This window comes from Pelodiscus sinensis, chromosome 2, assembly GCF_052426305.1.
Source record: "Pelodiscus sinensis isolate ZL-2025 chromosome 2, ASM5242630v1, whole genome shotgun sequence".
In the NCBI taxonomy this organism is placed as follows: domain Eukaryota; kingdom Metazoa; phylum Chordata; order Testudines; family Trionychidae; genus Pelodiscus; species Pelodiscus sinensis.
Window position 1 is genome coordinate 209,546,828 of NC_143053.1, and position 27,442 is coordinate 209,574,269.

Here is a 27,442-nt window from a genome sequence, read left to right on the forward strand (position 1 = left end):
GCCCCCTGCCTCTCCACCTGGCCGCCCTGGGGGCCGTGGAGGAGCCGCGGTGGCGCCCCAGCACCGGCGTGCCCCGCTGCATCTGGCGTCTGGACACCAGCAGCGGCTGGTGGGACCGCATCGTCCTGGAGCGCTGGGAAGACCAACAGTGGACCCAGAACTTCAGGATGAGGAGGGACACCTTCCTGGAGGTCTGCGAGTGGCTCGCCCCTGCTCTACTCCCCCCAAACCTCGATGAAGTCCACAATCTCCGCACTAGACCACGCGGGCGCCCGCCTCTTGTGGCCCCGGGTAGGGTCCTGGGAGCTGCCAGGCTGGTCCCGGGAAGAGGGGGAGGGCTGGGTGTCATCGAGTGGCTGGCTCATGGGGTGTCAGCTGCTGGGTGTGCTGGCATGGGTGCTGGCAAACTTGCAACTGGCACAAACTGTGTAGCCAGCCCGTAGCCCTTTAAGGGCTCCAGGGCTGGGAGGGGGGCAGTAGAGTTTCCCTGGTGTTGGCCAGAGTGGCCACCAGGGCAAGCTGGGAAGGGCTAGCCTCCCACTAGTTCGAATTAAGGGTCTACACAGCCCTTAATTCGAATTAGTAAATTCAAACTAGGCTTAATCCTTGTGGAATGAGGATTACCTAGTTCTAACTAAGCGCTCCGTTAGTTCGAATTAAATTCGAACTAGCAGAGCGCTAGTGTAGCGCCTATGAAAGTTAGTTCAAACTAACGTCCGTTAGTTCGAACTAACTTTGTAGTGTAGACATACCCAATGTTAGCTGCATACATATTATTGCTCTAGTGATGAAATCTGTGGAGAGGGTTGGGCTTCAGAGCACAAGCTCTAGAAGAGCTGAAATATCTACACAAGCTGTTTTTACTGCCATGTATGTAGACCCAGGCTCTGAGACTTGCTGCCTTATCAAGGCCTTTTTTATGCCATGTAAACCTTCTTCCTCCAAGCGATCACTGTTTCCTATACAGTTAAATCTGTGCATCTGAATAGTTTATTTACTGTTGTTGGTATTTCTTAGTGATTTAATCCTGAATAGATGTTCTTTTTAATACATGGGAGGCTTTATTGAATTCAGAGCTGAAAATAACAATTCAGCCTTCCACTGCTTTTGTTCCTCCTAAGTGCAGAGAGTTTTTGGAAGCAGTCTCCCTGCTGAATTGTAGCCATGGTATTCAATTCAGAACAATGGAAAAATTTGAATTTAATCAAAAAGGAAATCAGCTAGAGGGACAATAAACATTAGGGTTCTCTAGTATGTTGGGAAATAAAAGAAAGGAGTAATAGGTGAGAAAATACCATAAAAGGGAAAAAAATTGAAGTCAGATCTGATGAGGCAATATAGGAAAAATAGAAAGGTCAGGGGAATGGCACAAAGAAAACTGGAGAAAAATACTAAAAGACATGGCTTGACTTGATTTTATTTATTTGGTTTCTTGCTATGCTGTGTCCATAAATGCAGCAAATAGTAGTTCTTGTTAAATCTGAGCTCTGATGAATACAGTGAGTTTATTGTTAATGATGTGTATTCCACTGTGAAATCTCATGTCCTCTATATTAGACTTGTAAACCCCATGTCATTGCCTTTCTGTATTTGAATGTAAAAGGAAGTTGGTGTGATGAGAAATAGTCCAGGCTTAAATGTTTGATTTTTAGAATGTCTCAGAATTTATTAGATGTCCTGGCAGGAAGAATCACATTTCCGGTGGTTTTGTTTTCTAGATTGGTCAGATGTCCTAATTTTGCAGGTTTATTGTATTAATTATTTTATTTGCTGGTATTATCATTGTGCCTAGGACCTCCAGGCATGGACTGAGACTAGAGTTGCCAGGGAGCTTCAGAAAAAATACTGGACACTCTTGATTGTGGGGAAGAGAAAAGGGGGGGACTGGCTAGGAGGGGAGCGGGGCTGGTTGGGAGGTGGAGGTGGAGGTGGAGGTGGGTGGGAAGTAGGGCTGGCTGGGAGGGGGTCGGGGGGATCAGGGCTGGCGGGGGGAGAGGAGGGAGAGAATCAGCTGATGGGGAGCAGGACTGACCCAGGCACATGCAGATCCCAGGGCATTGCCTGTCCCGCACACGGTCCAGGCGAAGCACAAGCGAGTCTGGCTACCACTCCACAATGTGCTTGAACAGCACTGAGGAGCATGGACAGGGCTTCTTCTCCTCTCCAAGGCGCACTCCTACGTCAAATGCAACCAGAGGCTCCCAGCGCCGATCGCACCCCGCCCCCGCCAGGCTTTCATCGGGCACCCAGACGGAAACCCAGAAAATACCGGACATTACATGTCTGGTATTTTTTGATTTATTTATGTTTTTACTGGACAGAGGACCGAAAAACCAGACTGTCTGGTTGAATACCAGACACCTAGCAACCCTAACTGAGACCGCAATGTGCTAGGCACTATACAAATACAGAACAAAAATACAGTTTTGAATATCCTAGCCCAGTGTTTCTCAAAGTGGGCTGAGAGCCCCCTCTCAGAATGCTACTACTTTGTTTAGTTACTGGCTCTGCAGCCACAGAGCCTTGTGGCTCCCATTGGCTCAGGTTTGCCATTCGCAGCTAAGGGGAGCCGCGGGAAGCATCCTGGCCCGGGTTAGTGTATTATACTTTCCCCATAAGAACGTAAGAACAGCCCTACTAGGTCAGACCAAAGGTCCATCTAGCCCAGTTTTCTGTCTTTCGACAGTGGCCCATGTTGGGGTGCCCCAGAGAAAATGAACAGAACAGGTAATTATCCAGATATATGTTGGGAAAATAAAACTGCGGGGCACAGACTATCCAATAAGTTCTTGGACTGCGATGGAGACAACTTTTTATTTCAGAAGGTTGAAAAAGCTACCGGAGGGGAGCTGTTCTAGATTTGATCCTAACAAATAGGGAGGAATTGGTTGAAAATTTGAAAGTGGAAGGCAGCTTGGGTGAAAATGATCATGAAATCATAGCGTTCACAATTCTAAGGAAGGGTAGAAGGAAGAACAGAAAAATAGAGACAATGGATTTCAGGAAGGCGGATTTTGGTAAGCTCAGAGAGCTGATTGGTAAGGTCCCATGGGAATCGAGACAGAGGAGAAAAACAACTGAGGAGAGTTGTCAGTTTTTCAAAGGGACATTGTTAAAGGCCCAAAAGCAAGCTATTCCGAAGTGTCGGAAAGATAGAAAATATGGCAAAAGACCACATTGGCTTAACCACGAGATCCTGCATGATCTAAAAATAAAAAAGGAGTCTCATAAAAAATGGAAAGTAGGACAAATTACCAAGGATGAACATAGCAAACAGCACAGGAATGCAGGGGCAAGATTAGAAAGGCAAAGGCACAGAATGAGCTCAAACTAGCTACGGGAATAAAGGAAAACAAGAAGACTTTTTATAACTATATTAGAAGCAAGACCAAGGAGAGGGTAGGCCCATTGGTCAGTGTGGAGGGAGAAACAGTAATAGGAAACTTGGAAATGGCAGAGATGGTCAATGACTTCTTTGTTTCGGTTTTCATCGAGAAGTCTATAGGAATGCCTAATATAGTGAATGCTAGTGGTAAGGGGATAGTTTTAGAAGGTAAAATAAAAAAGAACAAGTTAAAAATCACCTAGAAACGTTAGATGCCTGCAAGTCACCAGGGCCTGATGAAATGCATCCTAGAATACTCAAGGAGCTGATCGAGGAGGTATCTGAGCCTCTAGCTATCATCTTTGGAAAATCATGTGAGACAGGAGAGATTCCAGAGGACTGGAAAAGGGCAAATATAGTGCTCATCTATAAAAAGCGAAATAAAAACAACCCAGGAAACTACAGACCAGTTAGTTTAACTTCTGTGCCAGGGAAGATAATGGAGCAAGTAAGGAAGGAAATCATCTGTAAACACTTGGAAAGTGGCAAGGTGATAGGGAACAGCCAGCATGGATTTGTAAAGAACAAATCATGTCAAACCAATCTGATAGCTTTCTTTAATAGGATAACAAATCTTGTGAATAAGGGAGAAGCGGTGGATGTGGTATACCTAGACTTTAGTAAGGCGTTTGATACGGCCTCGCATGATATTCTTATAAATAAACTAGGTAAATACAACTTAGATGGGGCTACTATACGGTGGGTGCATAACTGGCTGGATAACTGTACTCAGAGAGTAGTTATTAATGGTTCACAATCCTGCTGGAAAGGCATAACAAGTGGGGTTCTGCAGGGGTCTGTTTTGGGACCGGCTCTGTTCAATATCTTCATCAACGATTTATAGAAAGTACGCTTATTAAGTTTGCTGATGATACCAAGCTGGGAGGGGTTGCGACTAATCTGGAGGATAGGGTCATAATTCAAAATGACCTGGACAAATTGGAGAAATGGATGAAGTTTAATAAAGACAAATGCAAAGTGCTCCACTTAGGAAGGAACAATCAGTTTCATACATACAGAATGGGAAGCGACGGTCTGGGAAGCAGTACGGCAGAAAGAGATCTAGGGGTTATAGTGGACTACAAGTTGAATATGAGTCAGCAGTGTGATGCTGTTGCAAAGAAAGCAAACATGATTCTGGGATGCATTAACAGGTGTGTTGTGAGCAAGACACGAGAAGTCATTCTTCCGCTCTACTCTGCGCAGATTAGGCCTCCATTGGAGTATTGTGTTCAGTTCTGGGCACCACATTTCAAGAAAGATGTGGAGAAATTGGAGAGGGTCCAGAGAAGAGCAACAAGAATGATTAAAGGTCTAGAGAACATGACCTATGAGGGAAGGCTGAAGGAATTGGGTTTGTTTAGTTTAGAAAAGAGAAGATTGAGGGGGCACATGATAGCAGTTTTCAGATATCTAAAAGGGTGTCAGGAGGAGGAGGGAGAAAACTTGTTCATCTTGGCCTCTGAGGATAGAACAAGAAGCAATGGGCTTAAACTGCAGCAAGGGAGGTTTAGCTTGGACATTAAGAAAAAGTTCCTAACTGTCAGGGTAGTCAAACACTGGAATAAGTTGCCCAGGGAGGTTGTGGAATCTCCATCTGTGGAGATATTTAAGAGTAGGTTAGATAAATATTTATCAGGGATGGTCTAGACAGTATTTGGTCCTGCCACGAGGGCAGTGGACTGTACTCGATAACCTCTCGAGGTCCCTTCCAGTCCTAGTATTCTGTGATTATCATCATCCCCTGTTGCCCATTCCCAGCTTCTGACAAACAGGCTAGGGAGACTATCTCTGCTCATCCTGGCTAATAGCCATTGATGGACCTATCGTCCATGAATTTATCTTTCTCTTTTGAACCTGGTTATAGTCTTTGCCATAACAATATTCACTGACAAGGAATTCCTCAGGTTGACTCTGTGTAACCCATGTATTTAATAGGGAGATATCTCTCTAGGAGACCCATAGGGAAAAGAGGAGTGAGTTGTGTCTGGGTCATTGTTGCTAGGTAGACTTAGCACTCCGCACCCAGAAGTTCCAGAATTGGGTGTGGTAGTTTGTCCATCTGCTCCAGTAGGTTCTCTCTTCGTCGCTGGGATCAGACTCCATGAGCAAACAGGCAGAGCAGCTGCTTTTCTAACGGCTTTGTGTCCTGTATGAGCTGGGAGAAGCTGAACTCAGGAGCAGAAAAGAGGCTGTTGTCCCTCATTCTGAAGCACTTTTCAGCAGATAGTGATGATAACTCTCTACCAGGGAACATGTGCAATGTTATAGCAAGGGGAAATTGGGAGGGAAACATAACTTCTTCTGTTTTAGTTGTATGCTTTGAATGTTGTTTTGATTTTAGACAAACTGGTCCAATTAACTTTCTCAGCTAGTGTGATTTGTCAGCTTTTCTTTAAATGTAGTAAAGAAGAAAGAGTAATTTCTATTTTTGTTATTTTCATTTTTTGTATATTCTTGTAATACAGGCAGTCCCCGACTTACGCGGATCCGACTTACGAATGGGGCTTTCTCACCCCAGAGCTCTCAGGAAGCGATCTGCCACCTCGACTTCCGGGGCGAGAAAAGCTGTTCCCGGTGCCCCATGTCTGCTGGAGACTGTCTCCAGCAGACCAGGGGCACTGGGAGCAAAGCCGCAGCCACGGCGGTATCCCGCACCTCTGAGGCTTTGCCAGAGCAAAGCCTCAGAGGTGCGGCACCCCGCTGCCACTGCGGCTTTGCTCCCCGTGTCCCTGGTCTGCTGGGGGGGGGGGCGCAGCTAGTGTGCCCCCCCCAGCAGACCAGGCTTTTGTTGTGGACCCTGGGGCAGAGCAGCTGGGGCGCTGCCGGTTGGTCCTGCAGTGCCGCTCTGGGCACTACTGGACCAACCCGGCAGCACCCCAGCTGCTCTGCCCCAGGCGTCCTGATTCAGCCGCTGCTGGTCAGTTTCAGCAGCGGCTGAATCAGGACACCCTGGGCAGAGCAGCTGGGGTGCTGCTGGGTTGGTCCAGTAGCGCCGAGGAGCGGTGCTACTGGAGCAACCCAGCAGCACCCCAGCTGCTCTGCCACAGGTGTCCCCAAGTCAGCCGCTGCTGAAGCTGACCAGGGCTGACTACAGGAAGCCCGAGGCAGAGTTGCTCTGCCCCAGGCTTCCTGGAATCAGCCTCTGATCAGTTTCAGCAGCAGCTGACTTGGGGACGCTTGGGGTTCTTAAGTTGAATCTGTATGTAAGTCAGAACTGGCGGTCAGTTTCAGCAGCGGCTGAATCTGGACGCCAGTTCCGACTTACATACAGATTCAACTTAAGAACAAACCTACAGTCCCTATCTTGTACGTAACCCGGGGACTGCCTGTAGTATTTTCTTTAAGTCTGTATATTTGTGACTCTGAGTGGTTAATCAGTTAAGCTTACTGTCTAGCAGTGATCCACAGCAAAGGAAGCGTCTCTATGGATTCCAGCTGAGGATTCCTACAAGCAAGTGGAGAGATATTTCAGATTCGGCATATTGTGCAGATTTTAATCAAAGACATTAAATGAGGCTTAGGTAAACTAAATCTAAGCTTTTGGAATCTCTCGGTTTCTTTTTACTGTGTTTTGTGTGGCATGAACTGTTCAAATTTTACTTTGGGTTTTCTCTCTATTTTTATTGTAACTATGGGTATGCCTACAGTACCCTCCTAGTTCGAACTAGGAGGGTAATGTAGGCATACCACACTTGCAAATGAAGCCTGGGATTTGAATTTCCCGGGCTTCATTTGCATAAGCGGGGAGCCGCCATTTTTAAAACCCCGCTGGTTCGAACCCCGTGTAGCGCGGCTACACGGGGCTCGAACTAGGTAGTTCGTACTAGGCTTCCTATTCCGAACTACCGGTACACCTCGTGGAACTTGGCCCTGTGCAATCCAAGGCTACATGAGCAGTGGGTGAAGAAGTACTTCCTTTTGTTTGCTTTAAACATACTACTTATTAATTTAATTTGGTGACCTTTAGACTACATCTCCACTTGCTGCACTGAATATTAATCTTCTGGCATTCGATTTAGCAGGTTTAGTATGGATCCACTAAATTGAATGCCAAGGACACCCCCATGGGAACTTGTACTTCTCAATTCGCAAGGAGTAAAGGAAACTGATGGAAGCGTTTGCTCCCATGGACCTCCCACCATGAAGACGGTACCAAGCTTGGCTTAAGGTATGTCAATTCCAGCTACTTTATTTACATAGCTGGAGTGGTGTATCTTCAGCCAACCTTTGGGTCTAATATAGACCTTGTGTTGTAGGAAGGTATAAATAATGATTCTTAATTCACTTTCTCCACACGGACCTCTATCATATCCCTCTTTAGTCATCTATTTTCTAAACTGACAAATACTATTCTTATTAATCTCTCCTCATGTAGCAGCTGTTCCATGCCCTTAATCATTTTTGTTGTCCTTTTCTATTTTTGTTTTCCAATGTTAAAGTATCTTTTTTGAGATGAGGCAACCATATCTGCATGCTACATTCAAGATGTGGGTGTAGCATGGATTTATATAGTGGCAATTAAATATTCTCTGGCTTATTTCCTGTCCCTTTCTTAATGATTCCCAACAGCCTGTTTGCTTTTCTGACTGCTGCTGACATTGAGTGGATGTTTTCAGAGAACCAGCTCTATTGCTCATTGTGTGCATCTGATACAACCAGTGTTCTTCCCCTGACTCCTAAACCATGATCTGGGCAGTGCTAGTGAGGCTGGGTAGTGTATGGAGCTCACGGGGGTACGGGAAGGTTTTTTTCTCGCCTCTGGCACGTACATAATTATGTAATTGGATAATTATGTAATTGAGTCAGGGTTTCCAGTGATTCTTATGTAGCCAAAGAAGCAGAATTAAGGTTGTTTTTGCGATTTTAAAGGTATCTTTGCATCCTTTTGAATTTGTCATAGAAATTAAACTCAGAACTTTCAGGCATTTGTCTGTGTAGAGAAAATAGCTTCTCTAAAGAGGTTTTTACCTGAAATAAAGGATGGATTATTTTGATCTCGATGCCATTTTTTTTTTTTTTTTGGGCCCGTGATTTTTTTTTGTTCAAGAACATCGTATAAACAGGAGTTCCTGCTGACCCTGAAACCACATAGGGGCTACACTGCTTTATTTTTCCTCAGAGGGCCATTTGCCTGCATATTTTGCTTTGGTGTTTGCTATAAATCTATCAGCCAAGTAGTCATTCAGTCCTGGATAACAAAATGTGGGCCTTTTGCACTTGGCAAAGTGTAAAAACACACTCATGGGTGTGTTACATAAACTTAAGTGCAACCTCCTCATACGTCATCAGTGGAAATCAAATCTGTCACTTCCAGAACCAATAACACAAGCCTGAATAAGCTGAGATAACTGAAATTCCTTTGAGTTCTTAGTAGCAGGCTGTGGATTTTCTCATATCAGATACTAAGAGAAGACATAATCACACATAACAGGCCTGTATATTGCATATTCAGCATTCTTAGGAAAAGATTGTACACACACTCATAGGGTACGTCTACACTACAGCGCTAGTTCGAACTAACTTAGTTCGAATTAGTTAATTCGAACTAACGCGTCTAGAACTAAAAACTAGTTCGAATTAGCGTTTTGCTAATTCGAACTAGCAAGTCCACATTGAGTGGACTCTGAACAGGGCTTAAGGATGGCCAGAAGCAGTGCCGGCAGGGCATAAAAGGAGGACTTAGAGCGTGGAGATGCTGTCTCAGGCTAGCCGAGGGCTGCGCTTAAAGGGTTCCGACCCCCACCCCGGACAGACAGTTCTAAGGGGTGCCCCGCTTGCAAAGCAGTCCTGGCTTGGAGTGCCCGGAGTACCCACACTGGGCACATCACACCACTCGGCCATCAGCCCGGCTGCACTTGCCGCAGGCTGCCATCTGGGGAGAGGGGGAAATCGGGGGGCTGCAGGAGAGCTTCCACCCCCAGAAGCCCACAGAGCCAGCCCAGTCCTCCCCATCGGGGGCTCGTACCCCATTCCTCCCTCACCTCCTTCCACTTACCCCTCAATAGCCCCCCTTCTTATTGATGTACAAAATAAAGATAACGTTTCTTCCAACATTGACTCTGTCTTTATTGAAAAAAACTGGGGGAGACTGGGAAAAGGAGGTGGGAGAGGGGAAGAGAAAGGCTGGGAGAAGGGAGGGCAACTAACATGATCAGGGGTTGGGAACAGGTCCCAGATGAAGAAAGGCTACAGAGACTGGGACTGTTCAGCTTAGAAAAGAGGAGATGGAGGGGGGACAGGATAGAGGTCTCTAAAAGCAGGGGTTGGGTGGAGAGGGTGCATTCAGAAAAGTTCTTCCTGAGTTCCCATAAAGAAGGACTAGAGGACACCAAAGGAAAGGAATGGGTAGCAGGCTTGAAACTAGTAAGAGACAGTTCCTCTTCTTGACAAAGCAAATAGTTAACCTGCGGAACTCCTTGCTGCAGGAGGCTGTGAAAGCTAGAACTAGAACAGAGTTGAAAGGGAAGTGAGATCAAGTCATGGAGGTTGGGTCCATGGAGTGCTATTAGCCAGGGGGTAGGAGTGGTGTCCCTGCCCAAAGTTTGTGGAAGGCTGGAGATTGATGGCACAAGACAAATGGCTTGGTCACTGTCTTCGGTCCATCCCCTCCAGGGTCCCTAGGGTTGGCCGCTGTCGGCAGACAGGCTACTGGGCTAGATGGACCTTTGATCTGACCCAGGACGGCCATTGTAAGCTCAGGGCTCAGTGTCGGGGGTCTCAGTGGACCCCCTTGATTTTCATGCACACCTGCTCCTGGGTGGCCAGGCTGGCAGCTCTCCTGCCCTAGACGGCCACTTTCCTGTGCCTAGTGCGGAGATCGTGGATGAGGTCCACGATGTCCGCACTAGCCCAGGAAGGTGCCCGCCTCTTGCGGTCCAGGGCAAGCTCCAGGGAGCCGTCAGCCTGGTCCCGGGAAGAGGGGGTGGGCTGGGGGGCATCGGGTGGGTGGCTCTGTGCCATGCCAGGTGCAGGGTCTGCTAGCTGGGTGCTGGCAGGCTTGCACCTGGCACGGGCACCGTAGCCAGCCCGTGCCCCTTTAAGCGGGTCCGGGGCCGGGAGGGGGGCATAGAGTTTCCCTGGTGTTGGCCAGAGTGGCCACCAGGGCAAGCTGGGGAGGGCTAGCCTCCCACTAGTTCGAACTAAAGGGCTACACAGTTTCTCTTTTAGTTAGAGTCCAGTACTGAGACTTATAATTCTTGAAATCCAATATGCCTTTTCCTGCTTCTTGCAAAATGAAAGAAAACTCGTGGTAATGGCAATTTGCAATTAACTCTAATAATCTGTCTAATTTGCTCAAAGAAAAGCAGTTGTTGAAATAAGATACAGCAGTTAATTTGCTTTTATCCTACTCCTTTTATTAATTGTTACAGGCTCCAGCATCATGCAAAAATTAAAGATTTATTTCACAATAAAAAGATTTCCAGTCCATGATTTATGGTGCTAGCAGTTATATGTCAGTAGTTAATATTGTAAATAGTGAAGGGTGTAAGTATGTAAATAGAGATAGTCAGTCAGTCAACTTGTTTTTAGTTCTTAAATCCATCTGAGTAATAACAGCAGCTAATATAAAGCTCATAGTGTTATCTTTTGGCTTGCAATTTTACTTTGAGGATGCTTGAGTAAAAATGAAAGACTAATCTTTTTCAGTTGTTATAAAAATTGATCCTTTTACATTCTTTTTAACCTCTTGCTTGTCATTTAGCCCTGTTACTTATGCACTTTCTTTTGTTATTAAAAAAAATTATACATTAAAAATAGGAATAGTAATGGATTACGACAGCTGAGCCATATGCAGCTGTACTTTCATGAGCATCAGTCTGAGGGCATATTTGGATATAGAAATAAAAATATTTGTGTCAATAGTGTGTGTTAGTCTCCTAGAAGTTGACAAGACTACAATGTCCATTCTCTTAGATTTATTAATAGCATTTCATATAATGGACTACATTATATAGTTGTAATCTTGTAGGAATGGATTCATCATTGGATTTAATTCTTTGTACTCAATGAATGCTTAATTGTAAATTGAGCTGATTGGGAATTTTCTATCTGAAAGATTTCCTAAGATAAAATGCATTTCTGCTCAATCATTTTTTTTCTAGAGGAAAATCTAAAATTTCTTTTCTCCATCATGAAAATGTGTATGTAATATTTAATTTCAGGTCAGTTCACTACAAATTAGAATATTTTGATTTGTTGAGCTGACCAAATCCTTGTTTTAAGTCAGTTCAATTAAAGATTAAATTGCATTTCCCTATCAGTGCATTGCCTTAGAGGAGTTGTCCCCATACAGGTTCTTTCAGTGGAGTTCCCTAGGGGACCACATTTCCCATACTGCCATGTTCTAAGTGGTGAATAGTTGTCTGTCACCTGGGGTGTAGACCACTGAGAAGAAATGAAGCATCAGCCTACTGATCTGCAACTCCCATGAGGCAACATGCTGAAGTGGAAGAACATGGCTTGATGCTGAAATTACTTGAAACTGCATATTGGGTAATTTTATCAAAACAAAACACAACATTTTGATTTTGGGAATATCAAAAAGATTTATTTCAATGGAAAAGGTTGAAATAAAATGTTTGACATTTTCAGTGTGAAATTTTTCAGATTTCCATTTCACAAAATAATTTAAAAATGCAACTTTTTAGCCTGGTTTAAAATGTTGAAATGTCAGAATTTTTGATAGGATGGAAATTCTGAAGTGTTTTTGGCTCTAATTTTAAACAGGTGTGTAATATAATACTAGCTATATATAAAAGCTGAGTTAGTGCACCATGTTCTTTACTCCCATTTTGAAGTATATGGGATTAATAACTAACATTTCCAGTATCCTAACTGCTGGATATCAAAGCCTGTTATATACATGACAAGTTAATAAAGTAAAGCATATATTATATGCAGTATTGTTGTAGCCACGCTGGTCCTGGGTATTAGAGACACAATCTGGTGAGATAAAAGTCTGTTATTGGACCAACTCCTAAGCTTTAGTGCTTACACTGAGCTCTTTTGAGGGGACTTAAAGAAAAGTTCTGTGTATGCTTGAAAACTTGTCTATCTTACCAGCAGAAATATCTCCAATAAAAGATATTACCTAACCCACATTTTCTCCCTAAAGCAAATGTTCACATTGTGGAAGTGTTGATGCTTATCTGTAAAGCTAGTTGGAAAAAAACAGAAGAGGCTCAGGCTATTTATTCTGCCAATACATTGCAGGTACATTTAGGCTTCTTCTGCTAATCAGTTCAGATATTGATGTTGGCATCATCATGAGAGAAAACATTTCACAGAACCTGACAGTTGGAGCCAAGATATATCAAATGTAATGAAACAATAGAGAAGACAGATCTAATGATGTTAATACTCAGTAGTCTAGAAAGGAACATTCAGTTCCCCAGAGAGAAAATTATTGTAAACTTAATGTGTATAAAACTTGGTGTTCCTCTTTGAGCAATGTCCCTGGAGCTGCTCCACTTCAGATGACAGTGTATCTTCATGCCAACAGCTGGAGAATTTTGGAAGCTGTGATCAGTTGCATCACACACGTGCAATAGCCATCTCACAGTGCCATTGGTGCCACCTCCTCGGTTCCTTCTCTACCATTGTCAGCAGCAAACTGAGCCTTTCAACAGTGCTGACTTCTCTTCCCTAGAAGAAAGAAATAGAAAAGTTCATTACTTTCCTCACCTCTACCCCCAATTCTCTAGTTTTTCAGGAAAAAAATACTATTTTCCTCCTTACAGCCCACCCCAGTACTTTAGAGTAGTGATTCTTCCTAACATTTCCTTAACACTTAATTATGGTCACTATAACCATCTCTCCCAGCTTCAAGAAATGCGACTCGTGCTATGAAGCCATGTCGGTCTCTGATGGCCATTACTCATGCATCCTCTGCCTAGGGGAAGCCTACACCTCCAAAAATACATGCACTGCAGTAATCTTAAGGCTTGGACTAAAGATGATTCTCCTAAAGAAATCCCTACAGCTCTCTGAGAAGACTCCAGAGTCTTACAAAAATTGGCCACTGTGGGCAGACAGGATACTGGGCTAGATGGACCCAGAATGGTCGTTCTTATGGTCTTAATACCAGCAAGAACAAGGCTCAGTGTTCACTCCAAGAAGTGAGCCTCACCTTCTCTTGCTCGGGTCTCTCACAAAAGGAGAGCTTCCCCAGTGAGATTTTTGCCTTTGGTACCAAGCTCCTCTAGAGTCTACACTGCTGAGTCCATAGGCACATCTGGCACCACCTCAGCACAGACATCTGCTGACCCCAAATATGCTGATTTGGAGCCAAGATACAAAGTCCCCTCAATGACACCACCAATAGCAACACACGATCCAGCACCAAAGCTGACATGGTTGGAAATGCCACTTCCACCAGCACTGATACGAACCATGGGACTGGCAGGAAGATCCAACATGGGACTGAGCTCAGCTGCTAATTAGGTATGCAGATCCAGAACAGCACCACAGATATGGGCACCAACACAATTCCTCCACCAGAAGGCCATCAACATTGTGTCAGTACTGCAATCTCCACTCTTCAGCAGCGACCAGTCGCCTAGCAGCAGCTCTAATCAGCCTGCTCTATCTCCAGCTCCCTCCTCTCCACACAGTGAAGTGGAAGTGAGTGGACGCAATAGCAGCTTCTGCCCTCAACACTCCTCTCCGATACAAAGGAGACCTCCATGGGAGCCCACCAACCCTACGATCACTTATGCCTGCCCTGTGCAACTGTGGTATGGGGACTCCAGGCTCTGCCTACCATTATCTAACCCTATGCAGTGGCTGCCCTGGTGCCTTTGGGCAAATTATAACATCATTACACCATCCCATCCACATTAATTAGGCAAGCCATTGGATTACCCTCTACTGACACACATAACTCAGCATCTGCCTTCCTAGATGACAAGCTGTAAGGTGAGGAGGATCACAGTCCCACTAACAATGAGAACACTTCCCCAATCAATAATTCCTCCTCCTTGCCAGGTGAAGCAGTCATACCACCCATGCATACACCTGCTAATAATCTCAAACAGTTCCAAGAACTGTATAAAATAGTCAATAGTACTTTAGAGACTAAGAAATATATCGCAAGCCTTGGAACTTTCATGGGTAAAACCCACTTTGTCAGATGAGTTGGAGTGGAAATTACAGAATCCAGGGTATATATAACAGCAAAAGCAATTACTTGTCAATTGTAAGACCAGTGTTAAGCTAATTGTGTCAGGCTGAATATGTCCCATTCATAGCTTTTGATGTGTAAATGTGAATATCAAAGGCGGGGAAATTGCCACATAAACCACAATATTAGGAGCTCATATGCATATCCTCTAATGTGTTATATGCCATCAAGTGCCAGCAGTGTCACTCTGCCATGTATATTGGCCAAGCCGACAGTCTTTGTGATAAAGGATAAATGGGCACAAATCAGACATCAGGAATGGTAACACATAGGAACATTTTAACCTCCCTGGACATTTAATAATGGATTTAAAAGGAGCTATTCTTCTACAAAGGAATGTTATCGCCCAATTACGGAGGGAGACTGCTGAACTGGAATTCATTTACAAGTTCAACACTATTAACTTGGGCTTAAATATAGATATTAACTAGTTAATACACTACAAAGGCAATTTTCCCCACCTTTGACATTCACATTTATACATCAAAAGCTATAACACTGGTCCAGCAATTGGCAGTATTATTTTCTATCCCATTCTAAATACATCAAAACATATGTTAGGCAATCTCCATTAATTTATCTCCTAGAACTGGAAAGGACCTGGGTCATTATGTCCAGTCCCCTGTCTTCACAGCAGGACCAAGTACCATCCCTGGCAAATTTTTGCCCCAAATGGCCTCTGCAAGGATTAAACTCACAACCCTAGGTTTAGCAGGCCAATGTTCAAACCACTGAGCTATCTGTTCCATCTACATGGCATGCCATACACTGAGCAGATTCACAAACCAAATACACAGGGAAGCCTTGGAACTTAATTTCATTTACAGGAATTCCATCATAAAGGTATGAATGAAGACTACCTGGCTAGCACACTAACTTCCACATCCTAATAACTTAAGTACCCATTGTTTGTTTTCTAAGAACACTTCTCTGTCAGGTTTATACAGTATGGCAGGAACACTCTAATTGACTATTTCTTTCCCCTTTTTCCTTCTCCCCCTCCCATCCTTATTTTGTAATTCATTTGAAGAAGTGGGTTGTGCCCAGGAAAGCTCATGATCCTATCTACATGTTTTTGTTAGCCTTTAAGGCGCTATTAGACTATTCGTTGTGTTTTAAGCTTTATTGAGCAGAGTGTTAACACTGAACTATCTGCAGTGATGTGCACATCTTTTTTCTGAGTGATTAGTTAGTTCAAAACTGAGTAGCCTGTATTAGAACAAGTGGATGAATATGAATGATTGTAACTGATGAAAGCATTGGTATTCTGACCAGTCTAATCAAGATGTTGTTTTGCTTATTTTTTCTGTAGATTTTCTTTATTATTGTGAATCAAACTATAATGCAAAAGGCTTAACTTTTCTCTGTGGAATACTTTTTGTTAAAGTGTGGAAGTTGTCTTTCCAAAACTTATGTAGGCATTTAGGAACATAAGTCTTCCTGAAAGTCTATATAACGTGAGTGAAGCAAAGCTCACAAATGCTACTTCTACACTGCCTCTTTTTTGCGGAATAGGCAATGCAAATGAAGTGCTCATTAGCAACTTTTGATGCTTTTTGTGGAAGAGGTTTTTGCACAAAAAAGCAGTGTAGATGGGTCAGTTTTGTGCAAGAACCTTCATTCCTCAAAAAATGAGGTTTACAGGTTCTTGGGCAAAAGAGTTTTCTTTGTGCAAAATGGACCCGTCTACCCTCCACTTTTTTTGCGCAAAAACCTTTTCCGCAAAAAGCATCAGAAGAGAATATGTAAATGAATCTCAAGAAGTTGCTAATGAGCACTTCATTTGCATTACCTCTTTCGCAAAAAAGAGGCAGAGTAGATGAGCCCATAGGGTTGAAGCAGATAGATTGCCCTAGGAAAAGGGAATTAAAGACCACGTTTATGCTCCATTTCATAGTGTGGACTATATCATAATACAGCCATCATAACTCCCTGTAAACTCCTACAAATTGTCACATATTTGTTGCAACTATATCAGTTGCTTACATAGAATAGTATGTAATGTATTTGTAGTTGTTTTGTAAAGTACTAGATCGGCTACAACTGAAGGTAAACTGAACTGAAGAGAAGCCAGCACTGTCTGACCAGCCATTTTCACATTGTGAGCATCTTTGATGCTGAATTCTGATGTTTTTAAACACACAAATGTGGAACTAAAAACAACAAAAAAGTGATAGCAAACCGATTTGTTTTCATTTATTGTATTGTCATACAGTGGAGACAGGTAGGTAAAAATGTATATTTAACATTTAACCCCAATATTTCTTTAAAACATTGTTGCATTGCACTCCCTAAAAAAGCAAGGTGCTATACTGTATTTGACAAGACATTTCCAGCAGCCATATATTATTCACCCAACTCTTATTTAGAGAGTTAAAGCCAGAGAAATCTTTGTGTGAATAAGGACTTGCAGAATATGGCCTGACACACCCGCAAAATGATCCACAGTTCTCAGCAGAAATAAATACTTCCTAAGTGGGTGTGTTTTTCAGTTCAGGGAATAGCATATTCACATAGGGATTCGTAACTGCTTGTGAACAGGTGCTTAAGATCTTACTGCTCTTTTTACAGCTTTTGCCAACAAGACAAGTTGCCAATTACCTTCCAGTCCTGTGTGATCATTAAGGAGTGCCAGGTGTCAGAGTGGTCTGAGTGGAGCTCATGTTCGAAAACATGTTTTGATATGTCATCCCCTAAAGGAAATCGTACAAGAACACGGACCATTAAGCAGTTTCCTATTGGCAGTGAAAGTGAATGCCCAGAACTAGAAGAAACAGAGCAATGTAGCTCTCAAGGAGATGGTGTGGCACCATGTATTACGTAAGTGTTAATGAATCCCACCTCATCAAAATGAATACTTTACTTCCCATGGGAGGGTGCAGGACACTGATGATAATTTGAATAACAGTGCAAGTGCATTTAAAGAAAATATTAGGGTTTGCGTTATGTGTGTGCATTTTCAGTGATCCCTCTAAAAGCTAACATTTCCATGTAGCTGCAGTTGAAGTTACTTCATACTCTAAATACAGAGAAATAACTTATGTAACTTCATAAGTGATGACTTTTTAAATATGAACAACTGTGTGTGCATTGATACACTTACATGTACTGACTACTTTGAAAAAGCTTTAAGGGCATAGTAAAACTAATTTCTTGATTCAGTGGTAGTTTTCCAACAGATCCATTCTGCTAGAATCCATCCTTGTTTGTTTGAAGTATGGGGAGGGAGAGACAATCACATACTAAAACAAAATACAGGACTATGTAGCACTTTAAAGACTAACAAGATGGTTTATTAGATGATGACTAACACGGCTACATTTCTATCACTAATCACATACTAAGTATGTCACACCGTAACAAGCTGATATGTATTCTTTGAGCAGCCAAACTCCTATCTGACTTCATTGAGAATTTAGGCTGATTAAAGGAGGCAAGACCTAAGCCCTAAATCAGGAGGGGAAGAGGCTAAAAGTGATAGCAAATAATTTTGCCCTGTTTAAAGTGTAGGAAGTTTGACAGCAAGCACTTTAGATTCAGGAGATTGCTTTAATCTTTAACATCTAATTGAGATTAATATTAACAGTCACAACTTTGCTTTTTACCTGCCTGAAAAGAACTGTTGAGGAAACGGCATTTGATGTTACGCCTTTTTGAATCTGTGCATTTTGACTATGGAACACCATTTTCCTTGAAGAGGAGAAATATCATTCTCTATCTCCAGTAGCATTAAGAAATGATTCCCTTGATATCTCCTTAAAGTACTTGTTGGGTAGAGAATCCTATGACATTTCTTTCAATTCATAAGTCGGATTGAGGTTTTAACTTGGAGTCACAGATCTTCTTTTCTATGCACTTACTGATTAGATAGCTCACAGCTTCTCATCATTTGTCAGTACTGAGTAGAGGTGCTTGAGCGCTGCAGAGAAACCATCTTACTCTCTTGATGGTGAAAAAGGAACTCTGAAATGATTTTTTGAAAAAGGATATAAAAAGCACAATTATAAATTTACCTTGATATGCAGGAGAAACTTTCATACTTTTTATCAATGGTAAATTGGATGATTTTCCTTTTTTTCTTCTTTCAGGTGTTAGTTTTTCAGTGTTCATATTTCTTTGATTTTTGTTCTGTGTTGTTTTATTATAGCTGTCTAGTTCTAAACAAATGCCAAGTCACAAACCTGAGGGCTGGCAGATTTGAACATAAAACTCAATTTCTTTCCATGTGACATTTTTCTTCTTCCTTGCAGTAAAATAATGAATTCCACTGATTAAACTTAAGTAAATATCTTCCTAAATATAATCTCTTCAAAAATGAAATAATGGAAAAGTAGGCCAATCAGTGTAGAAACCCAAACCTTATGCATATCTGTAAAATAAAGATTTTTGAGGAGCCAAACTTTCTAGATAATGAGTCAGAAATATTAGGACACTTAGTATTTGCTAATACAAGATTATCTCGTGTGGCTGTGCATGTTTTACAGAGCTAATCCACCCAATTTTCAATTACTTTGATTCAGGTATGGCTGGAGAACCACAGAGTGGACAGAATGTCGTGTTGACCCTTTACTTAGTCAGCAGGACAAAAGACGAGGGAATCAGACAGCTCTGTGTGGAGGTGGAATTCAAACACGTGAGGTGTACTGTGTGCATGCTAATGAAAATCTCCTCTCCTATTTAAATACCCTCAAGGAAAAAGAAGGTAAATTTCATTCACTTGCAATTGAATTAGTGTGAAAACTGAACACTTCAGCATGTGGGGAGAGGATAGGGGAGGGAGGGTTGACCTCCATTGTCTTTTGTCACAAGTGTCTTATTTCATTATAGGTTACTGTGCTCTATTTTTTAAAATCTAATTGAAGTGGAAATATTTAATTCCAGGAGGGATGGATTCATACTTTAATCTGCAAATGTCTGCACCTTACTCTAAGCTGGTGTTGTGGTAAGAAAGATATAAGACGCAGAGTCAGGAACTCTGGGTTCTGGTCCCATTTCTGCCAAAGATTTTCTGTATGACCTCATGCAAATCACTTTAACTTCCTCTGCTTAGTGCTTTTTTTGTGTTTAAAAAAAAAAGTGCTAGTACTCGAAGGGAAAAGTTGTTGAGCTCTGACTGGAAATGATGATACTGTGTCTGGAGGTGCTGGTACTGGGTACCGGGCAGTATCGTCACAAAAAAAAAGCACTGCTCGTGCTTATATATGTTGCACCTACAAAAAAAACCCTGTAAATCATGTATAAAGTCAACATGGAAATATATATGTGAAGCAACTTTATAGGTTCAAAAAGATCACTAAATTTGTTTTCATTTGAAACCAGGCAAAATTTGATGGTTTGACAGACTTTCATGTAGAGTTCCTGTTTTTGTGAAAAACTGCAACTCATCATGATACTTGTGTGGACCTGCACCCCCAAAATTGAAACAGGAAAAAAGGTTTATATAAAGAGAATTTCTGCAAACCAAAAAAACCCACAAGTTTCTCATGCTTGCAGCCTCTACAGCTCTTAAAAAAAGAGAGAGAAGGGAAAACTTATCCCTAGTTTCTTTTCACTTACATCCATGTAAGTGAACTCCATCCAGTGATTCTTGATTTACACCAGTGTAAATGAGTGAAGAATCAGTCCCTAACCTTTTTCAAAGAAAGTAGTTATTTTGCTAGAGGATACTTACCTTCATAAAGGTGTGCTGGATACAAAAATATGCTGCAGATGAAAGTAAGAGGATAATCTTGTGGTTGAGTTTCGAATGGGAGTTAGGAGATTTGGGTTCAGTTCCTGGTATTGCCACAGACTTTATATCTGACCTTTAAGAAAGTTCCTGTCTGCAGAATGTAGATAATAAACATTCCATGCTTAATAGGTATAATGTTAATGAGTTGGACAGTTTTTGTGATATTGGGATCTTATAATCATCTAGCTCAATATAGTTAACATACAATTATTTTCTGAGTTCAACTATATTATTATATGCATTTTTGAAGAACAAAATCTCAGTGAGTAATTTACATTAACGGACATTATGCCACAGCAGCAAAAGTAACTTGAAATGAACAACTTATTCTTGGTAATTTAGAAATCCTTCAAGACAGTAAATTACACTAAGTGCATTTAGCCCACAATTCTGATGACATTTATTTTGATACATTATGCAGCTGTCTGCTACACATTTACATTGACACAAAGAAATATATCCATACACTCAAGGTAAAGGACACCCTTGACTTGGCATGCATAGTTAAACATTCAGAACGGAGATGGCCACATTGAAGCTTACAGAGTTCTCTAGCATAGGATATCTTTAATGTGGTACTGCAGCTTGTGGAAACTACTGGTCCCAGCATCCATTTGAATACATCTGCTTGGATTCAAATGGAAGATTGTTTTCTGAATCTTCTATGCACCATTGGTTGCACCTGCGTATTTGAGGGAGGAGGTGTTCAGTCTGCTTCATTTGGTACAAATTAGTTGCAGCCCCAGGGCTCTTGGCAGATTTCCTATGGGACCAAGTTTAGAGGCCCCTGCCTTAGAAGTAAAGACTGACAAACTCTCAACTAAAGAGAGTCAACAGTAAAACCAGCAGCAGTGTATTATTCAGAATGATGATGTGTAGGCTGTGAAGTCTTGCTGGCTTAGGCTTGTGTGAAATCTGTCCTTATCAGAATGTGACAGGAATATGCAGAGCCCATCAGGAGGTAATCTCTCTAGGCCCCAGACAGCTGTTTAAAATGTAACTAGTCGGGGATGCATAAACATGAGAACACTTTTTTCAAGAGCTCAAACTAGAGGTGAAGTGGGTTTTAGTTTAAAAAGCTCTGGGGACATTTACATATTAGGAGACAGACTTAAAGAGGATTTTTAGCAGCTTCTGTGCACCCTTAGAAACAGCTATTCTGTGTGATTAAATGATGTGATTAAACACACACAAAGATTCAAGAACAGAAGGGGGAAAATCCCACAACTCTAGCAGTGGGAAACCCCTTCATACAATGTAGCTCTGTATAAACAGCTAATGCTATCTCAGCAAGGCTGTTTTGGAAACTTCCATTGTCACGTACTCATAGTGGTGTTTCCCTGTTATTTCAGAAAGTCAGTCACAGAGCAAGTCGAAGTCTAGTGCTGCACCACTTCTATCAATCACTTTTGAAATAACAGGTAGGTAATTAAAGCCTTCTACCTGACATTTCAATCAAAAGTGTGCAAGGAGGCACTGTCCCCTTTGGGAGTACTATGCTGGCTATATATAAAAAAGTCTCTCTCTTAAAATAGAACTGTATTTGTGGGGTTTCACTCATAATGCTCAAAATAATTTTAAAAAATGAGAGCAAAATACACATCAAGTGTCAGATCTGTAATACAAACCAATAGCACAGATTCAAACAAAACCTCTATCAGGGTTTTGAAATGTTCTGATAAATATTTTTCACTTACACTTCCCATCTTGGCCCTGAAGTGCTGTGAATTTCTTTGGCCTTCCAATTCCACTTTCCTTTGCTATTTTCAGCTCTGTTTTGCTGATTCAGGATATTTGTATAATTCAGATAAGAATTTGAACTTTGAATGTATATACCAGCTTTTTGGCCTTGGTATATACCTATAAATCAGATTAAGAAATTTATGATCTTCATTTCAGAAATTACAAGTTTACAAGCTGAGCAGGAGTATGATGTATAGTGTAGCAGTTGACACAGGTAGCTGGAAATTAAGGCTTTCTAGGTTCTATTGTTCTGGCACTCACTTGCTGTATACTTTAAGCAAATCATTCAACTTCTCCTTGGCTCTCTTCTGGTATAATTGTGTACTTAACCACTGACCTGAAAAAGACTACTTACATACATAGATATACATGGGTGTGCATGTGTTTGCAGGATCAGTGTCTGAAGTGGTAGTAAACTCGACCAGATACATTATAGAAAACTGGGAAGGAAACATGTGATGTTCTCTTTTGTTAGTGTGGTGTTGTTTATTAATGCTTGTTTCCTCTGCTCCTGTGAGGGTAGAGCAACTAGTGTCCTGGAAAAAAATGGTGCCCTCTTGCTGTGACCTGGATATACAAATGCTCTTTCTTCAACACTCTGGCCCTATTGGCAGAAGCGGCCCAGAGAATGCAAAGAATTAGCTGATCTTCAGCACCAGTCTGTGTGTGACCCCATGATGGCCACTTTGGACCCACACTGATCAATTGGGACTCTGCCAGAGATGGAGCTAGTGCATGTCCATAATGAATTTAGTCCACTGTTTACCAAAAGAGGAGTTTGTGTTTTTCTGGTGATAATTGATTAAAATCTACAGTCCTCATGCTTGTAGACTTCTGTCTTGCTGCATGAACTTCTCTAGTGAATTATCTGACCAATAAAGAGTACAGGAGAGAACAAATTATTTTCTAGGCACTTGCTAGTAGGTATTATTCTTTAGGACTAGACATACTGAGTTAGCAACCCATAATTTGTTTGATTTTTATCCCACTTTAGGAGAAAGGTGAACTTCTAGATTTTTAGAACACAGTAAGAGAAAATGAGGTGGGAGAAACCTATGTGTGTATTTTTGTTTGGATTTTTTATTTGTTTAATCTCCCAAACCAAACTTGAAAACCATTCCAAACTTGAACCTAATTTTCTGGTTAGGTAGGAGGAAAATGAGAGCTTGTTAGCAAAGCACATTCTGTTTTTTCTCATCTGTATCCAAAATTTGAGCAAACTATCTGAAAACCACACAGAGCCTGTGTGATTTAGCATTATTGACTCAATGTTCAGGGGACGTAAAAGAACCAAGCACCATCTACCACAAATCACAACATCTACCACAAATGCACAAAAAGAAAATATGAAAGGGAAGCAATGAAACGTCTTTTGTCTTTTGTCTCTTAACTTCTGTATCTAGTAGCTTCTTTCAAATCATATCAAGTCAAATCAGAGGTCAGATTCCAAGTTCATTTGCACTGGTGTAAATCTAGAGTAAAGCCACTGAAGATAATGGGATTGAGATGCTAATAGAAGGTGCATCTTTGCCTCTGTTCCACAGTATTGTAAAGAAAATAAATAATGTTTATCGTACTCTAACACTTGTGGCTGATATGAATTTTAGATACATAGCAAACAAAATGCTTTGGGAACTCTCTGGATGCGAAGTGATGTGTATAAAAGAAATCATAACTTTCAGGAGCTTTCAGATAGATCAGCTGTGCACAGTGGCTTCCTGGAATTGTTAGGGAAATGATGGCTGAAGAGAAATGCCCCTTTGTCATGCACAGAGATGCACAGTGCTGCATTGTGTCAATCACTGTATACTCGACACACAACATTAATTCGAGATGTATCAGAGAAGCTGGTGAGGCCCAGAGAAGATTTTGCAGTCAGTCATTATTACTGTTGATGAGTTTTTAGCTAAAACTGTGTTTTAGGAATGAACATTGGGAAGCAATGCCGTGCAAAGAACTACTTTTTAAATTTGGTGACAGGTTTGAAAAATAGGTTGAGGTTTAACCAAAATCCAAATGTTTTGGAATTTTTGATGAATCAAAAAAAAAAAAATTGGGGAGTTAATTTAATGTCAAAACCAAAATATTGTAGTCAACTTGAAATGTAACATTTCTGGTATTTTTAGCAAAAGCAAAGGGAGTGACAGACTTAGTTTACACAAATGGTGATGCTGCCTCTGGCACCTCCTCTCTCTCCCTTTATAACCTTTATCAGAGTGACTTAGGCACTACTCCAGTCACCATTTGCAAAGTGAAACAGCCTCAACAGGAGAGGCTGAAAGACTCTCCAGCCCCATAACACCCTAACGCAGGCTACAGTATATTGCGGTTTAGGTCCTCACCATAGCACTGCGTGGATGTTAGACTTGTTCTTTCCAGTATTGTCATCTTGTGTTAAAAGATGGCATTGGGAGTTCTGGAATATGTTTTATAGCTATTTGCCCTCTCCACACTGCATCTTTGCTTCATGGAGCAAAGCAGGACAAAACCATGCACAAGGCATCATGATGGGATGCTGCCATCTCTTTCCCTCCCTCTCAAAATGTAGCTATGAGTTACCCACAGCTGGGCCTGTGGCTAAAAGGGATCTGTATTACCTGAAGGGTCAGGCAGGCAAAAGCAGGTGCATGCAGTGCACATACATATGAATTAGAGACTCGGGGGTGGCCCGAGACGAGATGCCGGCAACTGGAGCCCTAGGCAGAATGCGCGATGGGCGCCCCCGCATCCAAAGCCCTCAACGGCAGTGTGTCATCATTGGGTGCCCTGTTTAATGCGGTGCTCTAGGCAACTGCCGAGTCTGCCTATATGCACGGGCCACCCCTGAAGAGACTCTACTTCCTTGACAATTGCATGCAGCTCATTCATCAGATCTCTGTTACTGCTGTGTTCCTGTGATCCTCAGGAGCTTGATTCTGCTACCTATGCTTCCCCTGAGTAGTATCTTGCTGTACAAGTAGTTGTAATCAATATGGAACTGTAGACAGCATGAGGTGCTACTTAAGGTGAATAACACTGGCAGAACAGAACTCTAATTTAAAAAAAACACTCTTGTTTTAAAAGTTCAATTCTTAAGGAGCAGTCATGATTTTTAACTTTGGGGAAATCACATCTGTTTGATCAATTGGACAGAGGTAATCTGAATATCTGATCTACATTCTGTGCTTAGTTTTAAGTATTTTGTGAGGTGCTGACTTATGAAAGATCTTTTGAGAGTTATTGGTAGAAATACATTGTAATAAAGTAATGCATTTATTGGTTGGCAACAGATACACACATATAGGCAACATGCTAGAAAGGGAATTCCATTGTGCCTTTGTGCCGAGAGGGCAATAGAGCTTGGGCTATAGTGTGCTGAAGGTTGTATCTTGGCTTTCCATGTATTATAGGAGAACAGGTGGTTCTGTTCTCTTATGGGCCTTATCTGGTCTTCAAGAAACAGGGCTTCCAGTCTGCACAGATCCCTTCAGTGCAGTCTGATTGCACGTTGTTGGAAGTAATTATACTGTATACTAGATTAAAAAGCTATGTATGTTAAATACAGTTTTCCTTGAACCAATTAAAGCTAACACTTCATAACTTCTACAGGTGGGTGCTTTTCTGTGTGCGTGCAAGAGCTTTATGGCCAAAGGAAAACAAAAAGAATCTGTCATTGTTATAGTTCAGTGATTTAAATTCAATGTCTCTGATTTGGTTGATACCTAAGTGTTAATATTTATGTGGTTATAACTAGGCTATGCATTTGCAACAACCTATTAAGGTGAATGAAAATGTACATTTCTGTTGTTTTCTTCCAGTCAAGAGGCACTCAGTAAGAGAGCAGAGTGCTGAATTTCATAGGGGCCCAATACTCCATTCATTAACTGCAAGAGCTAAGTCCTAGAGAATATGCCAGTGTTTGTGGAATCTTCCTGATTCCACATAACCTGGTTTGATTCAGTCCAGGCAGTGAGTTCCCTAAGTTTATTTTAGGGGAGTAGTTTTACTTCATCAGATCAAAATGATGAGACAGAAGATTTTCTGACCGAAGAGTAGTGGTGTCAACTTGAGGCAGAACATTATGCAAGTGGTAAAGGTATGTCATCTGTCATCTTTCTTATACGCAGCTTCCAAGCCTGTGAGTCGGCAACTGTGCACAGGACCTATACCCAGCACCACCCAATTGTGCCATATACCTTGTCCAACAGAATGCGAAGTGTCAGCTTGGACAGCTTGGGGACCATGCACCTATGAAAGCTGTGATGACCAGCAAGCCAGAAAAGGTATGTACACATTTTAAATACAGTAGACTTCCGATAATCCGGAACCTATGGGACCTAGGTGGTGCCGGATTATCAAATACTGTACGCCGGACTATCAGGAGGTACTATAAGCTGGTTATATATATATATACTGTATACATTATATACTGTATATAAAGTGTTCTAAACCCTTTTTATTGTACATACTGTATACAGTATACTGTAATGTTTTAGTTTTAAGCCTTTTTTACCCTTTTTGCTCAGTTCAGCTGCTGCCGCTGTTACCTTGTGACTCATTTTTTGCCGAAGCTCACTCACTAGGCTCTTGTCATTTTGATGCCGGACTATCAGGAGTGCCGGACTATTGGAGTTTTACTGTACCTGCTTTTTAAAACAAAAACAACATTGTTACTTCATTTGTAAACAATACTTGAAAAAAAATTCCAATTTTTAGGCATCTTTGACAATACAATAATAGTCATATTTATACCAGCAAGAGAGCATGCAATAGCCTTCAAACTCAGAAAATAACCAGCCAACCCCCCCCCCCCAAACCCCAACCCATATAATCCACCCTTTAAATAACACCTCTCAGGGTTCTCCTTCTTTCTCAAAAGCCTTGGAAAAGAGATGGATTTTCTAGTAATTTCTGTAGGTTGACCGATCTCAGCTATTACTGGACAATTACAAAGCTCAGGGCTTCTTCTTAAATTGAGGGGGATCCAGCTTGAATATCTCTCCAGATCACAGTATATATTGTGACTGTGTCACAAGAAAAAAAGAGCTGCAGTCTCTGAAGTCAGAACTTCCCAAGCCATTCTGGAATTTACAAGTCAAGACTGCCTTAAAAATTTTCCAGTAGACTATTAGGCTAAATGTTAGAGCAGGAGATTTCATTTGCAGAGTACTCTTCTTACTAGTGATGTTAAAAAGTGGGTAATTGGGTAAGTGTGTAACCCAGGGGTGGGCAATAATTTTTTGGCAGGGACCATTTCAAAAATTTGAGGCCCGGGGGTGGGGGGAGCAGTCATTAGGCTAACACGCGGTTGCCTATTCTTAGTGCTGCTATTTATGTTACTTATCTGTTGTTTTACCATACAAATATTTGATAGGTATTTGTGGGTGTGGGTATGTCTGTGTTTCAAATTTGGACACTT

At 41.8% G+C, this 27,442-nt stretch overlaps 1 protein-coding gene across 1 annotated transcript in view; it reads left to right on the top strand.

The window, feature by feature from the left end:
• THSD7A (thrombospondin type 1 domain containing 7A) overlaps positions 1 to 27,442 on the top strand; it is a 540,091-nt gene that overhangs the window by 333,085 nt on the left and 179,564 nt on the right. Inside the window, exons 6-9 of the mRNA XM_089776685.1 lie at positions 17,142 to 17,390; positions 19,091 to 19,272; positions 21,654 to 21,722; positions 26,151 to 26,306. Coding sequence (XP_089632811.1) covers positions 17,142 to 17,390; positions 19,091 to 19,272; positions 21,654 to 21,722; positions 26,151 to 26,306 — 656 coding nt within the window. The remainder of the gene's footprint in view (positions 1 to 17,141; positions 17,391 to 19,090; positions 19,273 to 21,653; positions 21,723 to 26,150; positions 26,307 to 27,442) is intronic.